Source organism: Mobula hypostoma, chromosome X1, assembly GCF_963921235.1.
Source record: "Mobula hypostoma chromosome X1, sMobHyp1.1, whole genome shotgun sequence".
Taxonomy (NCBI): domain Eukaryota; kingdom Metazoa; phylum Chordata; class Chondrichthyes; order Myliobatiformes; family Myliobatidae; genus Mobula; species Mobula hypostoma.
In genome coordinates this window covers 8,174,369-8,201,075 of record NC_086128.1, presented here as the reverse complement: position 1 = coordinate 8,201,075, position 26,707 = coordinate 8,174,369, and the positions used below count along the sequence as shown (strand labels likewise).

The 26,707-nt window shown below is 40.0% G+C and overlaps 1 protein-coding gene across 6 annotated transcripts in view; it reads right to left on the bottom strand.

Moving 5' to 3' along the window:
* Positions 1 to 26,707, bottom strand: part of LOC134340122 (protein TANC2-like) — an 828,834-nt gene that overhangs the window by 69,542 nt on the left and 732,585 nt on the right. For all 6 annotated transcript variants that reach the window (XM_063036995.1, XM_063036994.1, XM_063036997.1 and 3 more), the window contains 3 exons: positions 13,943 to 14,051; positions 12,415 to 12,537; positions 258 to 494 (listed from right to left, as the gene is read on the bottom strand). In XM_063036995.1, coding sequence (XP_062893065.1) covers positions 258 to 494; positions 12,415 to 12,537; positions 13,943 to 14,051 — 469 coding nt within the window. The remainder of the gene's footprint in view (positions 1 to 257; positions 495 to 12,414; positions 12,538 to 13,942; positions 14,052 to 26,707) is intronic.

The window sequence follows — 26,707 nt, the reverse complement described above, 5'->3', positions numbered from 1 at the left end:
GGCTACAAGTCAATGAATACTGTAGTCCTAAATACTCTGGTACAGCAATACGTCCACAATCAGTTTAATCATAACTGCCTGTAGCATAAAGGTTTGGTAGAAAAGGGAAAAGGGAATGCAGGAAATATTTACTAAGTCACTAAGAATCAATGAAAATATTTTTTTAAACTGACATGACTAAGTAGAGCACCTAAAGGTTCATTAAGTAAATATGAATACAACATATCAATGCTTGTCATTTACTTTTGAGGACTTACCTTTGCACGTTTTTTGGACAGAAGATGTATAACAGTAAGGTGTCCAGAAGCTGCTGCATATCCCAAAGGAGTCAGTCCACTCTCTGAGCAAGCATCCACATTTGCTCCAAACTCTAGCAGGAGGGCAACCATGTCTGAGTTACCAAGGTGGGCCTGAACGCAGAGTATTGGGGCGTTGTTCAACACTTCAGTCCGGTAATTCACATTGGCACCACCCAAAATAAGCAAACGACTGACCTACGTATTGGCAAAATTCACAGTATTAACATTGTGGTTAAAAAAAATTAGAATTAATGATACAGGCTAGCATTGTACAACAGACATTGTGGGCTGGTCTTTTTGGGTGAAATGCTCAGCTGATCTTTCTCTACCACCCCACCATAAATGTGTTAAATACGCAGTTAACGTGGTTTGTCTTTGTTTCCCTTATGCTGTAGAAATGCATCTTCACAACACAGTATTTGCAATAGCAAAGTAATACATTTTCCATTAAAGCATTAGAACTTCGGTATAATTTCTGAATACCTTACATTCTGAAATCAACCAAAATGACATAGGAACAAATATGCACAATTCTAATGTTAAACTATCCTTCATAATAGGAACTTCATATTGCTAAATGTTCTATATAACCATCCCCTTTAATAAATAATTCACTAACTCTGTCCCAACTATTCCCCATCACCTGTGATATGCTCCACTAATTAGATCAAATGATTCATTATTTCAGGAACTGTGAATCAAACTGAACACCATGTAATCAGAAGTAATTCCCTTTTCTCAATTCCTTCATCTCCACAGCATCTGTTTCCAGGATGAGGCTTTCCTTTCCAGGACATTAGAGATGTCCTCCTCCTTCAAAGAACAGGGTTTCCCTTCCTCCACCATTGATGCTGCCCTCACGCACATCCGTGCTCACATATTGTCCCGCCGATTTTATAGTGATAGAGTTCCTCTTGTCCTTACCTACCACCCCATGAGCCTCTGTATCTAACACATCACTCTCCGCAACTTTTGTGATCTTTAGTGGGACCTTATCATCAAACGCATCTTTACCTCCTCCCCACTTTTCGCTTTCTGCAGGGATTGCACTGTCTATGATTCCCTTGTCCATACTCCCCTCCCCACCAATTTTCCTCCTGGCACCTACCCCTGCAAGTGGCAGAAGTTCTACACCTGGCCATTTACCACCACCCTCACCTCTATTCAGAGCTCCAAACAGTCCTTCCAGGTGAGGGAACACTTCACCTGCAAATCTGTTGGGGTCATCCACTGTATCCAATGCTCCCAATGAGGCCCCTTTTGCATTGGTGAGAACTGATGTAGATTGGGTGACCGCTTTGTTGAGCACCTTTGCTCCATCCACAAAGAGCAGGATTTCCTGGTGGCCAACCTTTTCAGTTCCAATCTCCATTCCTATTCTGCCATGTCAGTCCATGGCCTCCTCTTATGCCACAATGTGGCCACTCTTTGGTTGGAGGAGCAACACCTTATATTCTGTCTAGGCCGCCTCCAACCTGATGGCATGAATATCAATTTTCTAATTTTGGTCAAATTTCCCCCTCCCCCTTTATTTCCCCACTCTAGCCGCCCTTTTATCCCTTCTCCACACCTGCCTATGACCTCCCTTTGGTACCTCTCCTTCTTCCCTTTCTCCCATGGTTCACTCTCCTCTCCTATCAGATTCCTTTTTCTTCAGCCCTTTACCTTTTCTACCTATCACTTCCCAACTTCTTGCTTCATTCCTTCTGCCCCACCCACTTGTACTCCATCCTCTCCCCCCATCTTCTTATTCTGGCTTCTTCCTCCCTTTCCAATACTGGTGAAGGATTTTGGCTCAACGCATCGACTATTTGTTTACCCCATGGAGGCTACCTGACCTGCTGAGTTCCTCCAGCATTTTGTGCATGTTGCTCTGGATTTCCAGCATCTGCAGAATCTCTTGTGACCAAGTAATCATCACATTTTCAGTTCTGATCTTGGAATGATCCATTCTGATTTGATCCAAATAAACAAATCACAGAGAGGCACTGTTCTGAGGATCTCCTGCTGTGATGTCCTGAGTGCGAGGTAACTGACCTCCAATAACTATAACCATTTTCCGTTGTGTGAGGAAGACTCAGGTTAGTGGGGAGTTTTCCCTGATGACCTCCGGCTTCATTTTATTTAGACTTCTTGATCTCACATTGGGTTAAATATTACCTTAATTTCAAAGGCAGTCACTTTCACTGACCTTTAGAAATCAGTTCTTTTCTCTATATTTAGATCAAGAACTGTGTAGAACTAAGTGGTCATAAATGAAAGCAAATTAAGCACAGTGAACAAGTTTTTAGTGAGAGCAGGGGTTCCCAACCTTTTGTATGACATGATCCAATACCATTAAGCAAGGTTTGAGAACCCCTGGGTTAGAGTGCTGGTGATTACATGGTAAGGCAATTAGCTATATTGCATTTATCCTGCTTTTTATGGACAGGAGACGCCTACCATGGTCAGGTAGATGGCAGCATTGCAGCTATACTGGAACAGCTTGGATAGAGGTACAACTTACTCTGGAGAACTTCAGCGAGATATCATCAGGGTCCATAGTCTCTGCTATTTCCAGTGTGCTCAATTCCATCCCCACCCTACAGTTTGCATTAAAGTCAAATAATTGTGTGTCCTAATCCAAAAGAACACATGATAAAAAGTTCACAGCTTTCTGGTGACTGGTCTACAGCATATGAAAAACAAATGCCTAATTTGCTTACTGATGTTTCAAGCTATCAGCTATATTTTATTTAATTCCAATGAAAAGTGAGCTGTCTACCAGTGAAAGGAAGATTTAATTTGAGATTACTGGTGTACAAGGTCAATGATTGAAGACCATTGTTAACATAAAATTCATCAAAATCTAGTCTAACTATTGGTTCATTGCTGAGAAAGTATTACAAAGTTGGTTAAACTAATCTGCATTCTCACGTGGAAATAAAACACTTTGTTGGCTGTAAAGTGTTTGGGACATTCAAGGCTGTGAAAGATGCTAATCAAATGTAAGTGTTTCTTTTAATTTAAATATATTCAGTATTAAACCAGCCATAATTCCTTAGAAGCATCTACAAAATACAAGACAACCCATTCAATGTATATTACGTTCCTCTTCAATTTTACCTAATTTACTCTTTCTCTAAAACTGAAGGTACTGTGGAGGTTGTGGTAAGATATCATATTGGGTTAGTAAATTTGCTGATGACACAAAGGTTGGGGGTGTTGTGGATAGTCTAGAGGGCTGTCAGAGGTTACAATGGGACATTAATTCATTGTTTATTGACAATAAACTGGACTGGTCAAAGAACACTGAGGCTGTCTACAAGAAGGGTCAGAGGCGTCTCTATTTCCTGAGGAGACTGAGGTCCTTTAACATCTGCCGGACGATGCTGAGGATGTTCTATGAGTCTGTGGTGGCCAGTGCTATCATGTTTGCTGTTGTGTGCTGGGGCAGCAGGCTGAGGGTAGCAGACACCAACAGAATCAACAAACTCATTCGTAAGGCCAGTGATGTTGTGGGGATGGAACTGGACTCTCTGACGGTGGTGTCTGAAAAGAGGATGCTGTCCAAGTTGCATGCCATCTTGGACAATGTCTCCCATCCACTACATAATGTACTGGGTGGGCACAGGAGTACATTCAGCCAGAGACTCATTCCACCGAGATGCAACACAAAGCGTTATAGGAAGTCATTCCTGCCTGTGGCCATCAAACTTTACAACTCCTCCCGTGGAGGGTCAGACACCCTGAGCCAATGGGCTGGTCCTGGACTTATTTCATAATTTACTGGCATAATTTACATATTACTATTTAACTATTTATGGTTTTATTACTATTTATTATCTATCGTGCAACTGTAACCAAAACCAATTTCCCCCGGGATCAGTAAAGTATGACTATGACTATGATAGGATGCAAAACTGGGCTGAGAAGTGGCAGATGGAGTTCAACCCAGGTAAGTGTGAGGTGGTTCATTCTGGTAGGTCAAATATGATGACAGAAATTAGTATTAATGGTAAGACTCTTGACAGTGTGGAGGATCAGAGGGATCTTGGGGTCCGAGTCCATAGGACACTCAAAGCTGCTGCGCAGGTTGACGCTGTGGTTAAGAAAGCATACAGTGCATGGCCTTCATCAATCGTGGGATTGAGTTTAGGAGCTGGGAGGTAATATTGCAGCTATATAGGACCCTGGTCAGATCCCACTTGGAGTACTGTGCTCAGTTCTGGTCGCCTCACTACAGGAAGGATGTGGAAACCATAGAAAGGGTGCAGAGGAAATTTACAAGGATGTTGCCTGGATTGGGAAGCATGCCTTATGAGAATAGGTTGAGTGAACTCGGCCTTTTCTCCTTGGAGAGATGGAGGATGAGAGGTGACCTGATAGAGGTGTATAAAATGATGAGAGGCATTGATCGTGTGGATAATCAGAGACTTTTTCCCGGGGCTGAAATGGCTAGCACAAGAGGGCATAGTTTTAAGGTGCTTGGAAGTAGGTACAGAGGAGAAGTCAGGGGTGGGTTTTTTACGCAGAGAGTGATGAGAGTGTGGAATGGGCTACCGGCGACGGTGGTGGAGGCGGAAATGATAGGGTCTTTTAAGAGACTCCTGGATGGCTACATGGAGCTTAGAAAAATAGAGGGCTATGGGTAAAGCCTAGGTAGTTCTAAGGGAGGGACATGTTTGGCACAGCTTTGTGGCCCGAAGGGCCTGTATTGTGCTGTAGGTTTTCTATGTTTCTATGTGTAGTATCCTGGGGCAGGTGTAGTCAACCAAGACCTTTGAAGTGAGACGACCGGAGACAGCTCTGCTTACTACAGATGAGACAAACTGGGTTGACTGTGACAATGTGTATTCAAGCCAGAGGAGTGAGGTCTCTGTAATGAGACTTTTCCAGAAAGGAAACATCGTGTTCCTTTACTCAACAGGGGGTGCCGGAGACAGACAAGGTAACAGAAGGGTGTGAAACATACCCAAAACCCAAGGCCCTATAGTGTTTACGAACTTCAAAATATCATCAGCTGTCTGCTTGAAGTTTTGATTAACTTTAGATGATTGATCTTGCGAGTAAGGGATTCAAACATATACCATTCAGAATGATCAATATGTGTAACTGCTGAGCCGATTTCTGTATAAAAGTAGCAGTTTCCTGTTCAGATTTCAGAACCGTGTGGATGACGGGCTCATGTTGTTCTCCTCAAAGGAATGGTTGAGTTGTAAGGGTCTGGGTGTCCTGAGCCCAGATATTTTATTATTTTGTTTTATTTTATTAGCGGGGACAAGATACTTCGACAGTACCTTACTCAAAATTCTACAAGAGTTCTTTAAACTAAAAATTATGTTTCACCTTCCAGAGCAAACTTATTGAAAACAAAGTTTAAATACAATTTTGATACTCCTAAAGACTCTGCCAGACTCATCTCCCTGGAGTGTCCAACAGCGGTCTGAATTCTCTGGCAACGTTCCAAAAAGAACACTGCACAGGGAATAATGTAATTTGATTTGTAGCTTATGTGTAATTCACATCAAACTGCAATTGCAACCCATTCCAGGTAAAGCCCTGTTAAAATTTGAAGTGATGAAAAACAACATGAAAATGGTTGCTACTGTATTTCATTCCATTGTAATTTCAAGGCCATTATCATTACCCATGCTGTTGTAGTTCAAGGCTATTATCATTACCCATCAAATGTTGGAGGAACTCAGCAGGCCAGGCAGCATCGATGGAAAAAGAGTACAGTCGACGTTTCGGGCCAAGACGTTGACTGTTGACTCTTTTCCATAGATACTGCCTGGCCTGCTGAGTTCCTCAAGCATTTGGTGTGTGTTGCTTGGATTTTCAGCATCTGCAGATTTTCTCTTGTTTGTGATATCATTACCCATGTTGTGTTTAGTTTCCCTTCTCATTCTGTTTTTTTTTGGAGTTTTTTTTCTTTGTTTTGGCAGGGGCATTTGAGGGCTGTTGGCAAGGATAGATTTTATTTCCTGCTTCTAGTTTCCCCACAAGAAGGTGATGCTGAGCCACCTCTTGAATCACTTCAGTCTTTTTGGTGAAGGTACTCCCACAGTGCCCTTGGGTAGGAATTTCCAGGACTCAAACCCAGAAATCACGCAGGACCTGTGATATATTTCCAAGCTTGGATGGTGTAGCTACTTGGAGGGGGAATCCTCATAGAGTGGCATTCCTCTATGCCTGTCTTAGTGGTAAGAGTTGCAGGTTTGAGAAGTCTGGGTGAATCATTAGAGCACCTTCTGTAAATCGTAGATATCACTATCAAATGCAGACCTGTGAAGGGATAAATAATGTACTAGACTATGTACTAGATGGTCTACACTGTTAAAGCTTCCACATAAATGAATAAGATGTCAGAAGGCTTCAAGGTACACCCTTCTGTTGCTAATAGTGAGGGATTCAAAATTCAAAATATTAATTAAAATATGGCTTTTTGGCATTTTGAAGTTAAATAATATATTGAACATGTCAGAGGCTACCTAACGGGGATTATATTAAGTGCAGTACAACCCAGCTGGTCGATGCCATGACTGCACATTTAATTGGCTTAATTAATAAAATATGATAATGAATTACATCATTTTGTTTGATGTTTTTATTAAGCTACCATGACTCTCTGGAGATAACAACCTGAAATTGCTCCTTAAATATTTGCCAAATCACCAAAGAATAGCACACGTAAAAACCTTCTCGTGTGTTCTATATATTTTATAAGCTCATTAGCCCTTTCTGCAGGGATCATAAAACCAATCACAACTAGATTTTTCTTTTAGAATCCCTATTCTAGTTCTTTCTCGAGTCTCCCTTTAATTCTTTCATTGCTGCGTAATGATCATGTGAAACTACCTTAACTAAATACAAACCCCATTTCCAGAAAAGTTGGGATATTTTCCAAAATGCAATAAAAACAAAAATCTGTGATAAGTTAATTCACGTGAACCTTTATTTAACTGACAAAAGTACAAAGAAAAGATTTTTAATAGTTTTACTGACCAACTTAATTGTATTTTGTAAATATACACAAATGTAGAATTTGATGGCTGCAACACACTCAACAAAAGTTGGGACAGAGTTAAAATAAGATTGAAAAGTGCACAGAATATTCAAGTAACACCGGTTCGGAAGACTCCACATTAAGCAGGCTAATTGGTAGCAGATGAGGAATCATGACTGGGTATAAAAGTAGTGTCCATCAAAGGCTCAGTCTTTGCAAGCAAGGATGGGTCATGGCTCATCCCTTTGTGCCAAAATTCATGAGAGAATTGTTAGTCGGTTCAAAAGGAACATTTCTCAACGCAAGATCGCAGAGAATTTAGGTCTTTCAACATCTACAGTACATAATATTGTGAAAAGATTCAGAGAATTCAGAGACATCTCAGTGCATAAAGGGCAAGGTTGGAAACCACTGTTGAATGCGCGTGATCTTCGAGCCTTCAGGCGGCACTGTCTAAGAAACCGTCATGCTACTGTGACAACTACAGCCACCTGGGCTCGGGAGTACTTCGGAAAACCATTGTCACTCAACACAGTCCATCACTGCATCCAGAAATGCAACTTGAAACTGTATTACGCAAGGAGGAAACCATACATCAACTCTATGCAGAAATGCCGGCGAGTTCTCTGGGCCCGAGCTCATCTCAGATGGACCGAAAGACTGTGGAACCGTGTGCTGTGGTCAGATGTCCACGTTTCAGCTAGTTTACGGAAAAAACGGGCGTCGAGTTCTCCATGCCAAAGATGAAAACAACCATCCAAATTGTTATCAGCGAAAGGTGCAAAAGCCAGCATCTGTGATGGTATGGGGGTGCATCAGTGCCCACAGCATGGGTGAGTTTCACGTATGTGAAGGTATCATTGACTCTGAGGCGTATATTAGGATTTTAGAGAGACATATGTTGCCATCAAGGCGACGTCTCGTCCTGGGACGTCCATGCTTATTTCATTAGGACAATGCCAGACCACATTCTGCACAGGCTACAACAGCATGGCTTTGTAGACACAGAGTGCGTGTGCTTGACTGGCCTGCTGCCAGTCCAGATCTATCTCCTATTGAAAATGTATGGCGCATCATGAAGAGGAGAATCAGACAACGGAGACCATGGACTGTTGAGCAGCTGAAGTCTTATATCAAGCCAGAAGGGACAAAATTTCCAATTGCAAATCTACTACAATTAGTATCCTCAGTTCCAAAACGATTAAAAAGTGTTATTAAAAGGAAAGGTGATGTAACACAATGGTAAACATGCCTCTGTCCCAACTTTTGTTGAGTATGTTGCAGCCATCAAATTCTAAATTTGTGTATATTTACAAAATACAATTAAGTTGGTCAGTAAAACTATTGAAAATCTTTTCTTTGTACTTTTGTCAGTTAAATAAAGGTTCACGTGAATTAACATATCACAGATTTTTGTTTTTATTGCATTTTGGAAAATATCCCAACTTTTCTGGAAATGGGGTTTGTAGAATAAACAGATTCCAGGTTTGAATTCTTTCCTGTAGAGATTTAACCTCAGCCTAGTTTGTTTTGGGAGAGCAAGAATTGGTCGCAATACACTTGAACTGAAAGTTAGGTCCAATTGCCAAAATTTAATTGTTTCATTAGCTTACATTCATCTCACTTACAATTTTATAAAATTAAATATTTAAATTCAAAGTCAACAGCTATCTGACAACTTTTATTATTTATCAGTATTTGAAACTTGAGCAATCATAACAGACAACCACTGTGGCTCCAACAATGAGACCTGTGCAAAACTCTTCAAACTGAAAAAAATCATTCCCACTGCTATTTTGTGGCTTTAGCCAATAACTTATGCATACGACCATGGCTTCTTTAATCCAAAGGGCTTTCGTTCTACCAATGTCTAGTTTGTGTTTCTTCAAGGTGCCATTTTGAAACGTAACATCCACACCATTAAAATAAAATGTCTGTTGATAGGGTGGAGACCAAAAGAAGATGGTTGGCATAGACTAATGTTGACTAGTAGTGAGTGCTGAAGGCTGAGTACTGAAGTGCTCAGTACAGCAGCTAATCTGTTTGGAGGAGGTTTAAAGAGGATGGACAGAGGAGAAAGAAAAACATAAAATTTGCTTGAACTATCATAGTCATAGAAAACTACAGCACTGAAACAAAAGTTGAGTGCTGGGGAAGCATCTGCGGAGAAGGAAACATCACAGTAAACAAGGAATTGAAATTCAAGAAGACTTCAGATGCTGGAAGTCTGAAAGAAAAATAAAAACTGTTGGAAACATTCAGGTCAGGCAGTACCTGTGAAAAGAGAATAAAGAGCTAAAGTGCCCTGAGGGGCCACAGACCCCGCAGCCGCTATGTTCAGATGCTGCCACCATCCCAGCATTTCCTACTCTCATACCAGATTTGGTCAGATCTGATACTAAATAGAAAAGTGGATTATTTGAAATAACTGAATTCAGTGTTGAGTACAAAAAGATTACACGTGAGGTGCTGTTCTTGAGATTATGATGAGCTTCAGTGGAATAATGCCAAGAGGCCCAAGACAAAAAAATCAGAATGGAATGGAAGATTAAAGTGCAGGAGACTAAAGTGCATTCAGCAAACCTGTTGCTCAATCTCTGCTCCTCATAAAGGGGAGAAACTATCATGAACATCAAATACTGTACACTAAACTGAAATTGGTGGCAGGGTGTGGCTACATCTCTACCAAATAAGGTGTAAGGCGCTCCATCCCTCCGCTAGCCTGTAGGTCACCTATGGACAAGGTGCAGCACTTGCTTAGCACCCCCACCCCTGATCAGGGTCACATGAAGTAATGGGAGCAGATCGTAGATGGCTGTATGTGAGCAGCTGGTGCACATCACAAGACATGGTTATGTGACCACTGACACTGCCCAGAAGAAGGCATTGCCAGGAACAATCATGATCATGGAAAGACCATGATCGCTCATGTCATTCGACATGGCACTTAATGACCAAACAAACCTTCTAGGAGTCTGAACCTATCAATCATTGCTCACACTCCTTTTTATTTATTCACAACTTTCATGGTACTCTGGTGCTTTCTCCATTGCAGTTGGGATGCGTCTCTATCAAAGTTGGGCAGGAAGGATCCTGTACTACTTAATCTACATTTTACTCTGCTATTATACATAAATTTTTCTTGTTTACTTCTCATAATCAATTTCATTATTTCACACAGTATGCAGTAATACTGCTCCCCCCAGCTTTCAATACAGATGGTCCTGAAAACTTTCAAGCTTCATATTAGATATTCACACAGCGCCAGAACTCTGATCACTAGATCAGAAAGGGCAGTTGGGAGAACACACACCAATCCTCATCTCTGGGTCAGTAGTGGAAAGGGTGAGCAGATAAAAGTTCCTGAAGATTTGAAGATCTATCCTGAGCCCAACATATTGATGCAATTACAAAGAAGGCATGACAGTGGCTATACTTCATTAGGACTTTGAGGAGATTTGCTATGCCACCAAAGACAGGAAAATTTCTACAGATGTACCATTCTGACTTGTCATGTCACTGTCTTTTATGGAGGCGCCAATGTACAGGATCGGAAAAAAGCTGCAGAAAGTTGTAAACAATTCCAGCTCCATCATGGACACTGGCCTCCCCACCATTGAGGACATCTTCACAAAGCACTGCCTCAAAAAGGTGGCATCCATCATGAAGGACCCTCAACATCTAGAACATGCCCTCTTCTCATTACTACTATCAGGGAGGAGGGTACAAGAGCCTGGAGGCACACACTCAGCATTTTAGGAACCACTTCTTCCTCTCTGCTATTAGATTTCTGAACGGTCTGTAAGCTCTACCTCATTATTTTAATCTCTTTTCATACTATTTATTTAATTTTATATGTCCTATTGTAACTTATAGTGGTCTTTTCACACATTGCACTGTACTGCTACTGTATTTCACAACATATGCCAGTGATAATAAACTTGATTCTGATTCAGCAAAGGCAAGCCTTCTTCACCACTTGATCCACTTGCTTGGAAAATTTCAGTGAATTGTGGACCTGGGCTTCAAGATCCATCTGCACCTCAATGCTATTAAAGGGCTCTACCATTAACGGTATACTTTCTCCTTCCATTTGACCTCCCAAAGTGTAACAACTCACACTTGCCCGGATTAAACTACCACTTCTCTGCCCATACCCTCAACTGATCTACATCTCACTGTATTTGATAGCCCTTTACACTGTTCACCATTCCACCAATGCTTTGGTTTGGGAAAATACTACTTAAAGAAAACATTGCTACTCCATCTTCAAGAAAATTACAACAGAAGGACCAAACACAAAAGATAAAAGGTGCAGATTTCTCACATGTCCTCCAGAATTTCAAAGTATTAGTGAGCTTTTGGCATGGGTTTTATGGAAGCTTATGGTGTGGTTTGAAATCTGCCATTGATGCCAGGGTACAAATGGAAAGTACAATATGGAGCTGGCATTAAAAATTGTTTGTAACCACCAACATAGGTTTTTCAAATATGAGAAAGTGAAGTCGAAGAAAATGGTAGACAGCTATACAAACATTGCAAAGTAGAATGCTGAATAGTTTAGGATAAATTTGTTTGAAATTTACATGTACCAGATACCATAAATTATATTCAGTTGGAAACCAAAGAAATCGGGTGCTATGATAATGAAGGTAGCAGGTAAAGCTGATTTATCAAAAGAGGAAGTGTTTTGGATCCTTTATCCTTCTGTGGTTCCTAGTATAAATTATTTGTGATTTGACATAAGTAAAGCATATAAACAGAAAACTCTGTGTTCTAGGCTTCTTAAATCACTACAGGTTCACTTAATTGCAGTTAAGTGCTGAGAATAACAAACCTCAAGAGTAATAAACTCAACATTTTGTATAATTTTAGTTTTTGCATTGTTTTACTTCACTTAAGTTATCAAATGATTTCTAAATACGAGTGCAGTTTTAAAGTATACAATAATGACCATATGGAAAAGATTTACAATTTTTTAAAAACTGTTAACGATAAAAATTAGGAAACCTGATAATGGAAACAGAAATTTGTGGCACAAGAACAGACCATTTAGCTTTCCATTCCTCTAAGTTTATTCAAATTAAAAAGAAAACACCCAAACTTCATTACTAATTATGGCTTTACCTTAATGTTCGGAGTGTATAAATTGCGTAAAGATGCTAATGCTGTGGACAGTCCTTCTGTACTGTATGATATCCACAACCCTTGCAGAATTGAGGATGAAACTCCAACCTTTTTGCTTAGGCCCTTAAAAAGGAAAGAGGAATAGTAAGCAAATTTACTGCAGAATAAAATTAGAAATAACTTTGTTAAATGCTCGAATGCAGTAAAATGGAGGCAAATCTGTTTATGTATGATTTCTGCTATATCATAATTAACTTCAATATGTTATATAAAGTTAACATTTCACTCAAAACTGCATGAAACTAATGACCAAGAACACACATCTCTTCTCTCATTCAACCTTTGAATATTATACAAGGAGCAGAATCCAGCATTAAGGAAATACAAATTCTGTGTTAAATGTGACAGTTAGACAGGTCCACAATCCCATGTCCGAAATCCTTGGGGCCAGTTGCATTTCGGAATTCAGAATCCCTCCTTATTGGTTCCAGGACCCCCCCGCGGATACCAAAAAACACGTATGCTCAAGTCCCTTATTTAACCTGTCTCAATGCAGTGGACTTTAGGACCCAGCAGAGCTCTTGACTTACGCACATCCTCCCGTATACTTAAAATCATCTCTAGATTACTTATAATGCCTAATACAATGTAAATGCTATGTAAGTAGTTGTTATACTGTATTGTTTAGGGAATAACGACAAGAAAAAAAATTCAATAAAACATAAAAATATACAGCTTCAAACAAACTGAATCAAACACATGGTAAATGACTTATTGGAATAAATGTAGAACGTCACTCTCACTATAAAACTTCAGTAACTTGTCTTTCTGTTGATTTAAATCATATACAGTGGTAGTTCCGACACGATACTCTTCAGTAAGATGCCGCACAGACACACCACAATCAAGCTTCTGCAATAACTCCACTTTGTGTTATTGATAATGATAGATGCTTCCTTCTTTTTTTCTCATTGTTACCCATAGGGGTATCTGCAGCTCTTTTTGACATTTTCACAGTGAAATTAAACACAAAGTCAACAGTGAACACAAAATATCAGCGAACAGCAAAAGCACATGTAACCAGTACGAGCGCTGAGGCAAAACTGGTGGCCTCTGCTAGTGCTGCCACGTCACACCTGAGTGACATCAGCTGTTGGTGAAAAAAACTTCAGTTTTCAGAGCTTTTTGGATTTCAGAATTTCGGATAAGGGAGTGTGAACCTGCATATCAAAAACTAGAGAAAATGAATTGAATAGGTGGAATTAGACTTGTGTTTTTAAACTTGCATGCACTAAATGTTAAAGATTCCAATACTGAGTTTTTGATTGATTGTGGCTTGTCGTTACATGGTGTGTTATTCTCTGGAACTACAGGACCTGGATTTGCCAAAATTCCTGCCCTAAATGCAGTTAGGAGAAGAAAATGGTGGAAGGACAGACATACTACAGTAAGATGGAAGGGAAAATAAAAAGAAATATCACTGTTTTATGTAATACACATTGTGTTTTTTTCATACATAATCAAATACCTTGAAAATATGTGCTTTAAGAATGTGATGTCCCAGCTCAATGGTCTGTTGACGGTTCAGTTTGCCTTCTTGACGAGAGAACCAAAATGCCAGCAATGTGTGGCCACTCCTGAGCAGAACAACAGAATTAATTTTAGAATTATATTTTGGAGATAATTGTACACTATTGACCATAAAGGTGGTAATTTACTTCCATGAATTTCTGCTCCAGACACAATTAAGAGAAGTGCGTCAGCTATGTAACAAAAAGAAACATTGAATGACTATCATATGAGTTTCATATCCTCAATATCTCCTTAAGCATTTACAGCTAACAAAGCACTTAGTGAAGTTTATACATTGGCTTAATTTAGGAAAAAAATGTTGTCAATTTGCAAACAGCAAATTTACCTACAAAACTTTACACATAGCAATCCCTGCAACACAGCAGTAAGTTGATAAGTAAACACAGGCTAAGAAAGAACACTGTAAAAACATGCTGTGCAGATAAAATTTTGCTTAACTGGAATATTACAGCAAGACCATGCTTATTTTCAAGCCTTTTGTCATTTGACAGGAAAATGTCTAGCAGAGTTTTCATAAATACTAGAAAGATGGTTCTGATTTAAAACTCACTCTCCCCAAATAATGTCAACAATAGTAGAACACTAACTTTCAATCCCAACATGATTTTCTGCTTTGTTGACCCAAAAAATGACAGTTCCTTTTTACTCACAGAACAGTCTGATTTCACTGACCACATTTCACCTGAAATTGTGTTATTTAACAGATCAAAACTTCAATCGCATTCCTTAGTTCACATGCACATCACCTGGTGCCACTTTATGTACATACAATCAGTCTATGTACTGTAACAGTTAACTGTACATTATTTTTTATAGGATTGCTTTTATATTTGGTATTTATTGTTTCTTTCGTTTTGTTTTTTGTTGTGTTCTTTATGCTTATTGTGTTTTTATGCTGCATCGGATCCAGAGTAACAATCATTTTGTTCTCCTTTACACTCATGTACTAATGACACAAGTCATTCTTGGTCAGCTACATCCCCACACTCTGAAACCTCACTACTTTCCCTATACACTGTTTACACTTATCACCTAGCCCTCTATGCGTCTTCAAGAACATTTCTAATTCAAAAATGGACTTGCTACACTAAATCCCCCGTTGTTCAACAGAATGGAGACACTTCATAAACAGGAGTATTTGATGTAGACACAAGGGCCAGGTGAGAGGAATCACTGTTATGCAAGATCCTATCCAACTAGAGTTTACAGTGATCATTGCCTACAGTTTGACTTCCCTGAGGAGCAAAGTCTACATGGTTATACTTCATCAAGATAGTCCTATCTGAGATCTGTGACTTCAAATACCACTTCATATATATGCCCGGACTCTGTTGATGAGAGTCACTTTCAGTTTCCTAGCTTCAGGATTATCTGAGGCTACTTCCCCCTTTCACAGTTTGTTGCTCACCACAGCATCAGAATGACCCAAATCCATACTCAATGACAGAAGACTTCATCCACATTTCTTCCAGCCCTCAAGAGGAGACACTGGTTATGATCAAATGCACCCCCTAATTGCAGCCAATTGCAGATTGCCACTGCGTCCCTTATGGAGAGCTTCCTGGTAACTTACTGCTGAAATCGGTAACAACACAAAGGTAAATCAGAAATTAAATTATGAAGAGGATATAAGGAGGCTACAAAGGGATATAGATAGATTAAGTGAGTGGGCAAAGATTTGGCAAATGGAATATAATGTGAAAAAATGAGAAACTGCCCACTTTCACAGAAAAAAAAAATTAAGAAGACAAATCATTTAACTGGAGAGAGATTTCATGGCTCTGATTTGCAAAGGTACCTGGGAGTTCTTGTGCATGCTTCACAAATTACAGTATACAAGCAATTAGGAAAGCCAACAGTATGTTATTGATTATTTCTGGAGGAACTGAATCCAAATTAGGACATTTTGAGGTGATACTAAAGTACTATAATTTCGTGTTGGCCTTTTAAATTATGAAAATTTTACTGAGTAAATCTTAAGTATATACAGTAAAACAATATGGGAGGTAAATGATATGTTGGTCTTTATTCCAAGCAGAATGGAACACAGAGGTAGTTTAACCATATTTGTAATACTGGATGCAAGTTTAATTTCCAAGGCCAAGGAAGAAAATACAAATCTTGCAGTCAATGCAGCACAATTACAATTACAACTACAATTCTGATTCCAAATAATGAAGGGACTAAGAATAGCAATTGAGTAAGCTTGGCCTACATTTATTAGAGCTTAGAGGAATGGTAAGTGATCTATTTGAGAGGGGTTAACTAAGCAGTTTCTTCTTGGAGGATTGTCCAGAACAAGGGTCATAATCACAAGATAAAGGGTCACCTAATCTAGGAATGAAATCATGAGAATCACTATGCTATATTCTTAATAAATGCATTGAAGTGAAATTGTTTGCCTTATAAATAGAGCCATATACACAGAATGAATGAAGTCTACTGGCTGAAGGCTCATTGAGAATGCCCAACAATCACAGACTGGGCTTCAGAGGCAGAAAACTTCAAAAGGTAAATGGTTTTGAATCCAGAATCAGAATCAGAATCAAGTTTATTATCACCGGCATGTGTTGTGAAATTTGTTAACTTAGCAGCAGCAGTTCAATGCAATACATAATATAGAAGAAAAAAACCAAAATAAAACAATAATAATTAAATAAATCAATTACAGTATACATATATTGAATAGATTAAAAATTGTGCAAAAATCAGAAATAATATATTCTCCTGTGTTTTTTTCTTTTTACAGCATATGGGATGCTGACTGCAATATCCCTCAACAGAAGGACCAAAAATCTCCCTCAATTGCTCTTCTTAGGACAGATCTAAAATCAGTCTTGCAAACGGTTCTGCACTGACTGCAAGATCATTGCTTTCCTTCTTGGCCACTTATCTAAAAATCTAAACATGGACAGTGTTCAAAGGAGGGATTCTGGGATTGAAAGGCTTATCACGCGAGGAGCGTTTGACGGCTCTGGGCCTGTACTCACTGGAATTCAGAAGAATGAGCAGTAGTCTTACTGAAATCTGTCAAATGTTGAAAGGCCTCAATAGAGTGGATGTGAAGAGGATGTTTCCTTTGGTGGGAGAGTCTCAGACCAGAGAATACAGCCTCAGAATAGAGGGGTGTCCATTTAAAATGGAGATGAGGAAGAATGTCTTGAGCCAGAGAGTGGTGAATCTGTAGAATTTGTTGCCACAGTTGACTGTGGAGGCCATGTCACTGGGTATATTTAAGGCAGAGGTTGATAGATTCTTGATATCAGGGCATGAAGGGATATGGGGAGAAAGCAGGTGATTGGAGCTGAGAGGGAAATGGGTCAGACATGATGAAATTGCGGAGAAGACTCGATGGGCCAAATGGCATAATTCTGCTTCTATATCTTATGGTCTAAGAGCCATGGAAGAAAAAAAAATTGCATACACTATTCCAAATATGGTCAATCTAAAGCACTGTTCAATTGAAAGTCTGTTGTGCTCCAATCTGCTTGGAATAAAGGCCAGCATACCATTTAGCTTTCTGAATGTTTTCTATACATCATCTGGGTGAACAGTTCTCTGCAGATAAAATTGATAGCTATCAGTAGTACTTTCATATGAGGTCTACTGGAGTTGAAGCAAAGAGTGGCGATGTTACATTGACAGAAGAGAGTCAGTGGGTGTTGTATACTTGGACTTTCAGGAGGTCTTTGACAAGGTGCCACACACGAGGTTGCTTAACAAGCCTATGATATTACAGAAAGGACAATAGCATGGATATAAACTTGGCTGACTGGCAGGAGTCAAAGTGTGTGAATAAAGGGGGCCTTTTCTGGGTGGCTGCCAGTGACTAGTGGTGTTCTGCAGGGGCCTGTGTTGGAAACACTTCTTTTTATTTTATATGTCAATGACTTTGATGATGGAATTGATGGCTTTGTGACCAAGCTTATGTACGATACAAAGATAGGTGGAGGGGCAGGTAGAGTTGAGGAAGCAGAAAGGCTGAGAGGTTGAGAAAATGGGCAAAGAAGTAGCAGATGGAATACAACGTAGGGAAGTGCATGGTCATGCATTTTGGTAGAAGGAATAAAGGTACAGACTATTTTCTCAATGGGGAAAAAATTCAAAAATTAGAGGTGCAGAGGAAGGCAAATACAAAGATAGCATTCATTTCAAGAGGACTTGAATATAAAAGCAAGGATGTAATGCTTTATAAGGCTTTGGTCAAACTGGACTTGGAGTATTGTGAGGAGTTTTGGGCCCCTTATCTAAGAAAACATATGCGTGCATTAGAGAGGGTCCAAAGGAGGTTCACGAGAATGATTCCAGTTAATGTACGAGGAGCATATGATGGCTCTGGGCCTGTACTCGCTGGAGTTTAGAAGAATGAGGGGAGGAGGTGGATTCTCATGAAACCTATCGAATATTGAAAGGCCTAGATGGAGTGGATGTGGAGAGGATGTTTTCTGTAATGGGGGAGCCTAGGACCAGAGGGCATAGCCTCAGAATAGAGGGACATCCATCAAGAAAAGAGATGAGGAGGAATTTATTTGGATGGAGGGTAGTGAATCTTTGGAACACATTGCCTCTGATGGCTGTGCAGGCCAAGTCATCAGGTACATTTAGAGCAGAAGTTGATATATTCTTGATTAGTCAGGGTGGCAAAGGTTACAGAGAGAAGGCAGGAGAGTGGGGTTGAGAGGGGTAATAAATCAGCATGGTGGAATAGCAGAGCAAACTCGATGGCTGAATGGCTTAATTTTACTTCTATGTCTTATGGACTTCTTGCCATGGGCCCTTAACAAATGATTAGGATTGATTGTTGTGCACATAAACCTAGTTTCACATTGACCCAATTTCTCTCATAGAACATAGAATAGTACAGCACAGTACAGGCCCTTCGGCCCACAATGTTGTGCCGACCCTCAAACCCTGCCTCCCATATAACCCCCCACCTTAAATTCCTCCATATACCTGTCTAGTAATCTCTTAAACTTCACTAGTGTATCTGCCTCCACCACTGACTCAGGCAGTGCATTCCACGCACCAACCACTCTCTGAGTAAAAAACCTTCCTCTAATATCCCCCTTGAACTTCCCACCCCTTACCTTAAAGCCATGTCCTCTTGTATTGAGCAGTGGTGCCCTGGGGAAGAGGCGCTGGCTATCCACTCTATCTATTCCTCTTATTAGCTTGTACACCTCTATCATGTCTCCTCTCATCCTCCTTCTCTCCAAAGAGTAAAGCCCTAGCTCCCTTAAACTCTGATCATAATGCATACTTTCTAAACCAGGCAGCATCCTGGTAAATCTCCTCTGTACCCTTTCCAATGCTTCCACATCCTTCCTATAGTGAGGTGACCAGAACTGGACACAATACTCCAAGTGTGGCCTAACCAGAGTTTTATAGAGCTGCATCATTACATCGCGACTCTTAAACTCTATCCCTCGACTTATGAAAGCTAACACCCCATAAGCTTTCTTAACTACCCTACCCACCTGTGAGGCAACTTTCAGGGATCTATGGACATGTACCCCGAGGTCCCTCTGCTCCTCCACACTTCCAAGTATCCTGCCATTTACTTTGTACTCTGCCTTGGAGTTTGTCCTTCCAAAGTGTACCACCTCACACTTCTCCGGGTTGAACTCCATCTGCCACTTCTCAGCCCACTTCTGCGTCCTATCAATGTCTCTCTGCAATCTTTGACAATCCTCTACACTATCTACAACACCACCAACCTTTGTGTCGTCTGCAAACTTGCCAACCCACCCTTCTACCCCGACATCCAGGTCGTTAATAAAAATCACGAAAAGTAGAGGTCCCACAACAGATCCTTGTGGGATACCACTAGTCACAATCCTCCAATCTGAATGTACTCCCTCCACCACCACCCTCTGCCTTCTGCAGGTAAGCCCATTCTGAATCCACCTGGCCAAACTTCCCTGGATCCCATGCCTTCTAACTTTCTGAATAAGCCTACCGTGTGGAACCTTTTAAAAATGCCTTACTAAAATCCATATAGGTCACATCCACTGCACTACCCTCATCAATGTGCCTGGTCACCTCCTCAAAGAACTCTATCAGGCTTGTTAGACACGATCTGCCCTTCACAAAGCCATGCTGACTGTCCCTGATCAGACCATGATTCTCTAAATGCCTCTAGATACTATCTCTAAGAATCTTTTCCAACAGCTTTCCCACCACAGACGTAAGGCTCACTGGTCTATAATTACCCGGACTATCTCTACTACCTTTTTTGAACAAGGGAACAACATTCGCCTCCCTCCAATCCTCCGGTACCATTCCCGTGGACAACAAGGATATAAAGATCCTAGCCAGAGGCTCAGCAATCTCTTCTCTCGCCTCGTGGAGCAGCCTGGGGAATATTCCGTGAGGCCCCGGGGACTTATCTGTCCTAATGTATTTTAACAACTCCAACACCTCCTCTCCCTTAATATCAGCATGCTCCAGAACATCAACCTCACTCATATTGTCCTCACTATCATCAAGTTCCCTCTCATTGGTGAATACCGAAGAGAAGTATTCACTGAGGACCTCGCTCACTTCCACAGCCTCCAGGCACATCTTCCCATCCTTTATCTCTAATCGGTCCTACTTTCACTCCTGTCATCCTTTTGTTCTTCACATTATTGAAGAATGCCTTGGGGTTTTCCTTTACCCTACTCATCAAGGCCTTCTCATGCCCCCTTCTTGCTCTTCTCAGCCCCTTCTTAAAGCTCCTTTCTTGCTTCCTTATATCCCTCAATAGACCCATCTGATCCTTGCTTCCTGAACCTCATGTATGCTGCCTTCTTCCTCCTGACTAGATTTTCCACCTCACTTGTCACCCATGGTTCCTTCACCCTACCATTCTTTATCTTCCTCACCGGGACAAATTTATCCCTAACACCCTGCAAGAGATCTCTAAGCATCGACCACATGTCCATAGTACATTTCCCTGCAAAAACATCATCCCAATTCACACCCGCAAGTTCTAGCCTTACAGCCTCATAATTTGCCTTTCCCCAATTAAAAATTTTCCTGTCCTCTTTGATGCTCAAAAATGCTTTAAACAAGCATTACTGGGAGAAGTGAGCTTTGGAAAAGATTTGATGTCATTCCATGCACAGCCTTTATGGCTAAAATACTTAATGATGAGAACTGGGGTAGCATTCACATATTCAGCTGTCCCCTAATAGCATGCGACTTTTGGTCCAAATTATCTAATTTTATATCTGGCCCAAGTTGCCAAAATGATGCAAAGGTTTTCAGAAATGCGGGAGTAGCATTACCTGCCTCCAGTCAACCCAGTGTGAACATTGTACACCTGCTACTCCAGGCAGGCCTGCGCTTAAGGTGATTCTCCAAATAAAACATTTGAGAGATGCTTGCTTTGATGCCCTGGAACACCAGTGACTGTAACCATACCAGGACATAGTTCTTCCATACCAGGTATATCCAGTCATTATGTCCTCAGCGACATTAGTTTGAGTTTATTGGTGCTATATTTGACTGTTATTCTTTATTGAATGCTGCCTTGATACTGAATACACTTAATCTCCTCTATTCATACCTTGATGAAGTATGCAAGGTTCTGGCACATTCTTGTAAAGCATTAATAAACAGCAGAGTAATTGGCTGGGTTGGATTTTAACAATTTCTATCATGGATATCAACAGCAATTTCAGGCGAGGAACTATAAGCTCTTAAACAAAACTGTTGCAGGTACACCACTAAAATGTTCCCATATGTTTTATGTTCCTAATGCACACGAGCCATTTAGCTCTTCAATTTCTCAGCAGCAGTACATGCAAATTATAAACTTGAGCATCATGAAACTTCATACCTTAAATATAGATTTTCAACACTTTAAGCAAAATAAAAGCCAAAGATAGAGCAATAAACCCAGAAACCGCTAATTAGTATAATCTTTATTGCTAAGTATTACAATAAGACTGGTTTACCATATATTTCAATCAATTTAGGTGAATCCATCTCTTAATTTTATCTAATAACTTGGTAGGAAGTGTCCCTAATTCTGCATTCCTCTATTGCATACATAAATACTGTTTGAACTGAGTTATGCTAAATAGAAGATATCCACCCATCAGTACACCTCAGGGCTATACTGACAATGCAGCCTGTAGAATCACTTTCCGTAACTCTGCCTTTGTTGTGTCTGTTTTTTTTTTGTATTTTATTATATTTCTTCCTTTATTTTCCTGTGGATGACTACAAGAAAATGAATCTCAAGGTTGTATATGGTTCACACACTTTAATAATAAATTTACTTTGAACTTTGAGGATGATAACATACTCCAATAGCATTTCATATGAGTGACCACTCTGTGTTTCCTTACCTGTTGCATTAAAGAACAGCTTAATATTTGCTCTGAGCAAATACAAGTCTCTAGAGAAAATATAATCTGTTTAAACAGAGGAGATACGCTGAAGGTTAGGGATTTAGTTTCATCTGAGCCTTGTTGTTCTTTTAAATATACTGTAATCTATTTCTTTAAAATCAATTTGATCATTTGAAAGCACAATGAATTCCTTGGAGATTCAAATGTCAGTCAATGTTTTAGTATAATTCACAAGGTTACTGGGGATTATAGATAGCATTTGGAAAGTCAGGACTTTCCAGGACTGCTTAATTTGCCTTTGGTACTGTAGGCCTGCTTAAATCACTAGTGTGTAGTCCAAGGTGAGAAAGGATAACATGCAAGCAAATATACCATGAATTGTTTTTTTTTAAGAAAAGGATGGACATGGCAAGCAACTGACTGCAAAAGCTACCACTGGAGGTCTCAGGTCAGCATCACTACCACTGCAGATATTCACCGATGATGGCCTTGACATTCTGCTTTGACCTTTCGTAGGTCTTTGTGCTCTTTACCAAGTAAATTCTTTCTAAGTAGACAACTCAACCACGGGCTGATGGACGATGGAAGACCTTTCAACTGCCATTGCACCACAGGCACACATCTCCACCCAGGTTCAGATCGTTGCCATTATAATGCTGGAATTCATTTTTAGCAGAGGCCCCAATGCGGTGATGGCAGCTGTTCACTCTGTTTTCTGATGGAATACTAGGCCATCTGCTTCACTGGCCTGCAGGGAAGATGAGGGGTGATGTCAGAAAATCTGAAAAGCATACATCTGCTTTTCTCTGTCAGGATGACAGTATTTGTGATCCTACTACCGCCACTCCACCAGGGTGCTCACAGATGAACGAGTAAGCACACTGGAGTAGAGGAAATGTGTTCAAGAGTGAATGTCGTGTGGCAATTAGCAAACATTCACTTTCTGAGCAAGCAGCTGACATAGTCTTAAAGATGGAGCAGGTTGAGGCTTTCTTTCAGGGAAAGGAAGGAAGATTTCAAAAGTTCCTGCTATTCAATTATAAACTAGCATTCAGTGGAGCTTTTGTACCGGTAGTAGACTGCAGTGATTGCTGAAGCCTGCAGTGTGACAGCCTTCATCTTCTTCAATGACATGCAGCATTGTTTCAGTTCCTGAGAACTAAAGAGGCAAATAACTAGCTTCAGTTCTTCCAGAACAGACAGGATGGCATTCATCACTGTCCAATTCCAAGTCTGTACCAGGCTAGCTGAATTCAGTTACATCAGCATCTTGAAGTTACAACAGTATTGTACTGTAAACCACCAAAATGAAATGGAAGATAAAGGAAAAACACCGCCATAATGCTAACTATGATTGCTGCATGGTAAATTTAAATTTCAGGCAGAAAGCTAAGTGCTCATAAAAACAAAATGCTAAAGATGCCTAAAGACAAGTTTAAATACAGTGTTGAAAATTCAATGAACTACGGCCACCAATAACTGTTCTTTCCAACTCAAAGAAAACTCTATGAATACATAAGAAATCTCCCATTCGGTAGGATAAACAAGTGAGCTTAAGATGGTGAGTTATACAATATGGTACTTAATAAAACGGACTATCCATTTTCCTCCACTGATACTGCTGAGTTCCTCCAGCATTTTGTGTGTTGTTCTAGATTTTCAGCATCTGCGAAATCTCTTCTTTCTGAAATGTTATCCATTGTGAAACTGCTGAATATGATGCCTAGCTAATTCTTTCACAGTAATTCGTGCAGCAGAGGTGTGTGACTACAGCTATGAGATAAAGTTTACTTCCCTTCACTGAGCTGGACGGCATGACCTGACAGACATCACTATTCACTGGTAGGTTGCAGCTGGATGTCTTTTGATCATTGTTGCATCACGGATCACATGAGAAATTTTCATGTATGACAATAATATTGCTCCCTTCACTTCAGAACTGATTCACATTGAGGCTCCTGGTGATATCTCTGTGGTCTTCTATGGGAATGGTAGAGAGACTAGTATCTGCCTCCCCATCACTCAACAAAAGACAACCTATAAACAATACCAAGGTTTCCTTCACCTGGGACAAAGTTCTCCCTTCATTTGTTTCCTCAAAATACATCTGCCTTGAGCAACTAGATCTAAGTGCAAAGTTAATTAAATTCACTCCTCATTTGTCACCCACATCTCTCTATCCCAGGGGCAGCAGACTGAGTGAGAACCTGGAAAAGAAGAAGAACTCTCTCAACCAGAAACACACTGATGGAGCTGAATTACTTCATGGCAAGGGACACCAGTCAGCATTAAGGGGATTCCATCTCCCAGCAGCATGGAATGTGCCTGGCTTTGTCAGTGAGTGGTCAATTGAGAAGCGTTTGGCCAATCCAGCCACTTCCAGCATGGAAAGGAAGGAAATACTCAGTCATTCCAGTAATATTTGGTCAGTGTGCTGGATTATCCGGCACATTGTATAAAGTTCCTTAACTTGTTCTTGGACTCTGTTGCATTCATACACTTCCAGTAAGACTTTATACATATACACAGTTATCTCAAAAACTAAAACATAATTCAAATCTCAAGTGTTTATATTTTAAATGTAACCACAATATTTGAAGCTGCTAGTTCCCTGGAAAATTATTGCCTTACAAATTGGAATTGGCAGTAGAATTACTTGACTGTGAAATGCTGTAAGGGTGCAGTAGAAATACTTTGCTATGATTATAGCCATCAAAATAAGTCTTTGTGCTTGTTATGACCTTCACATATTACATTTCACAAAATCCATACATCACCAAAAACAATTATGGTGTAGTCGCTTTCTGTAGGTCAAGTTTTCAGTCATGCATCAATAATGTGTCCTTTAACGCTAAGTAGGAGTTACTCTAGGCTAGGCTAAGCTTGCTCATCCTTTATTAACTGATTATTGAGCAATACTAGTAAAGATCTAAACAGATGTGGTTTGTTGCATCTTGGCAGCCTAGTAGCAGTGGTATTGAAATGAAAGGGTAAGGTTAACTTTTCCATGATAAATCATAATAATTTAATGATGTGGATTAGAAACTAAACAAAATACAGAGAGTAATAAACTACATTGAACTTATTGTTAGCCAAATACACTAAATAACGTTCTGCCTGGATTTTGTAACAACTAAGACTGTATTTTAATCAATTCTCATTTTCAGGGTGACGCCACTCTGTTTAGAGTGGGAATCATTGTTTATAAACATAAGAGATTCTGCAGATGCTGGAAATCTAGAGCAACACACACAAAATGCTGGAGGAACTCAGCAGGCCAGGCAGCATCTATGGAAATGAATAAACAGTTGAAGGTTTTGGGCCAAGACTCACAGTTTACCGTAGTTGGTGCCACAGTGTGAAGGAATACCATGATTCTGAGTATGCACTATGTTGATGGATGCCATTTCTGAACATAAACAGTTATAACTAACTGCAATGATTCATCCTGTGAGTGACAATGGATCTGCAAAGATTGTATTATTTGAGTTGTACATGGAAATCTCAACATTTAATGGTCACGTTGAAAAGTGATCAAAAATAAATCATTATAGTAATATGTACTCTGATTTGCTGCACTGTTTGTTTAACAGAATTTTCCTCAGAAACACTTAAACTATATGTCGCTGGACCCCATCACAAACTTATTTTCACTGGACATTATTCACGCACTTCTCACTAGAATCTGAGCGAGATTACATGCAACGGATGCAGAAGCCAAATATGCAGATGTGGGAAACCTTAAGTAAAATTTAAAATACTAGAAATACTCAGAAGGTCATGCTCCATGTTTCAGACTTGATGTTTTGCCTGACCTCCATTAGTTCACCCAAGATAATGTCCAATCAACCCACATAACACACTATCTGGAAATAACTCGGAAGATGTGAACCTTGGGTGGTCAATGGTGGGGTTAAGTTGTTCTCCAATCTTGGCAATCCATTTGAAAACATTTCGTCACTATATTTTTCTCCGTATGTCTCCTCATATGGTGACAAAATATTTGCAAATCAATTGCTAAGATCGGAGAACAACGCTATCTGGCCCAAGCTGAGCAGTGTGCGTAGTTTGGGTACTTTAGGAAATCTGGAAAGCTCACTCGATTTGGACCATAAATTAAGAAATATACTTCTATAGCAAGTTTTGGGAACTTTTCTTACCACATTCTATGCTTAAAGAAAAGGTTTGATAAAGGTTTTTGAAACTGAAGGATTTAGACAGACTTACAAGAAATTCTTTCTACTGAGTGAAAGATTGTTAACAAAATGGTAAGTGAGCAAGAGATATTGTAAGGAAAGAGTGGTGTTACAGAATCAATAGCTACCTTCAGAAAGGAAATAGTCTTGAGTAAAAATTGC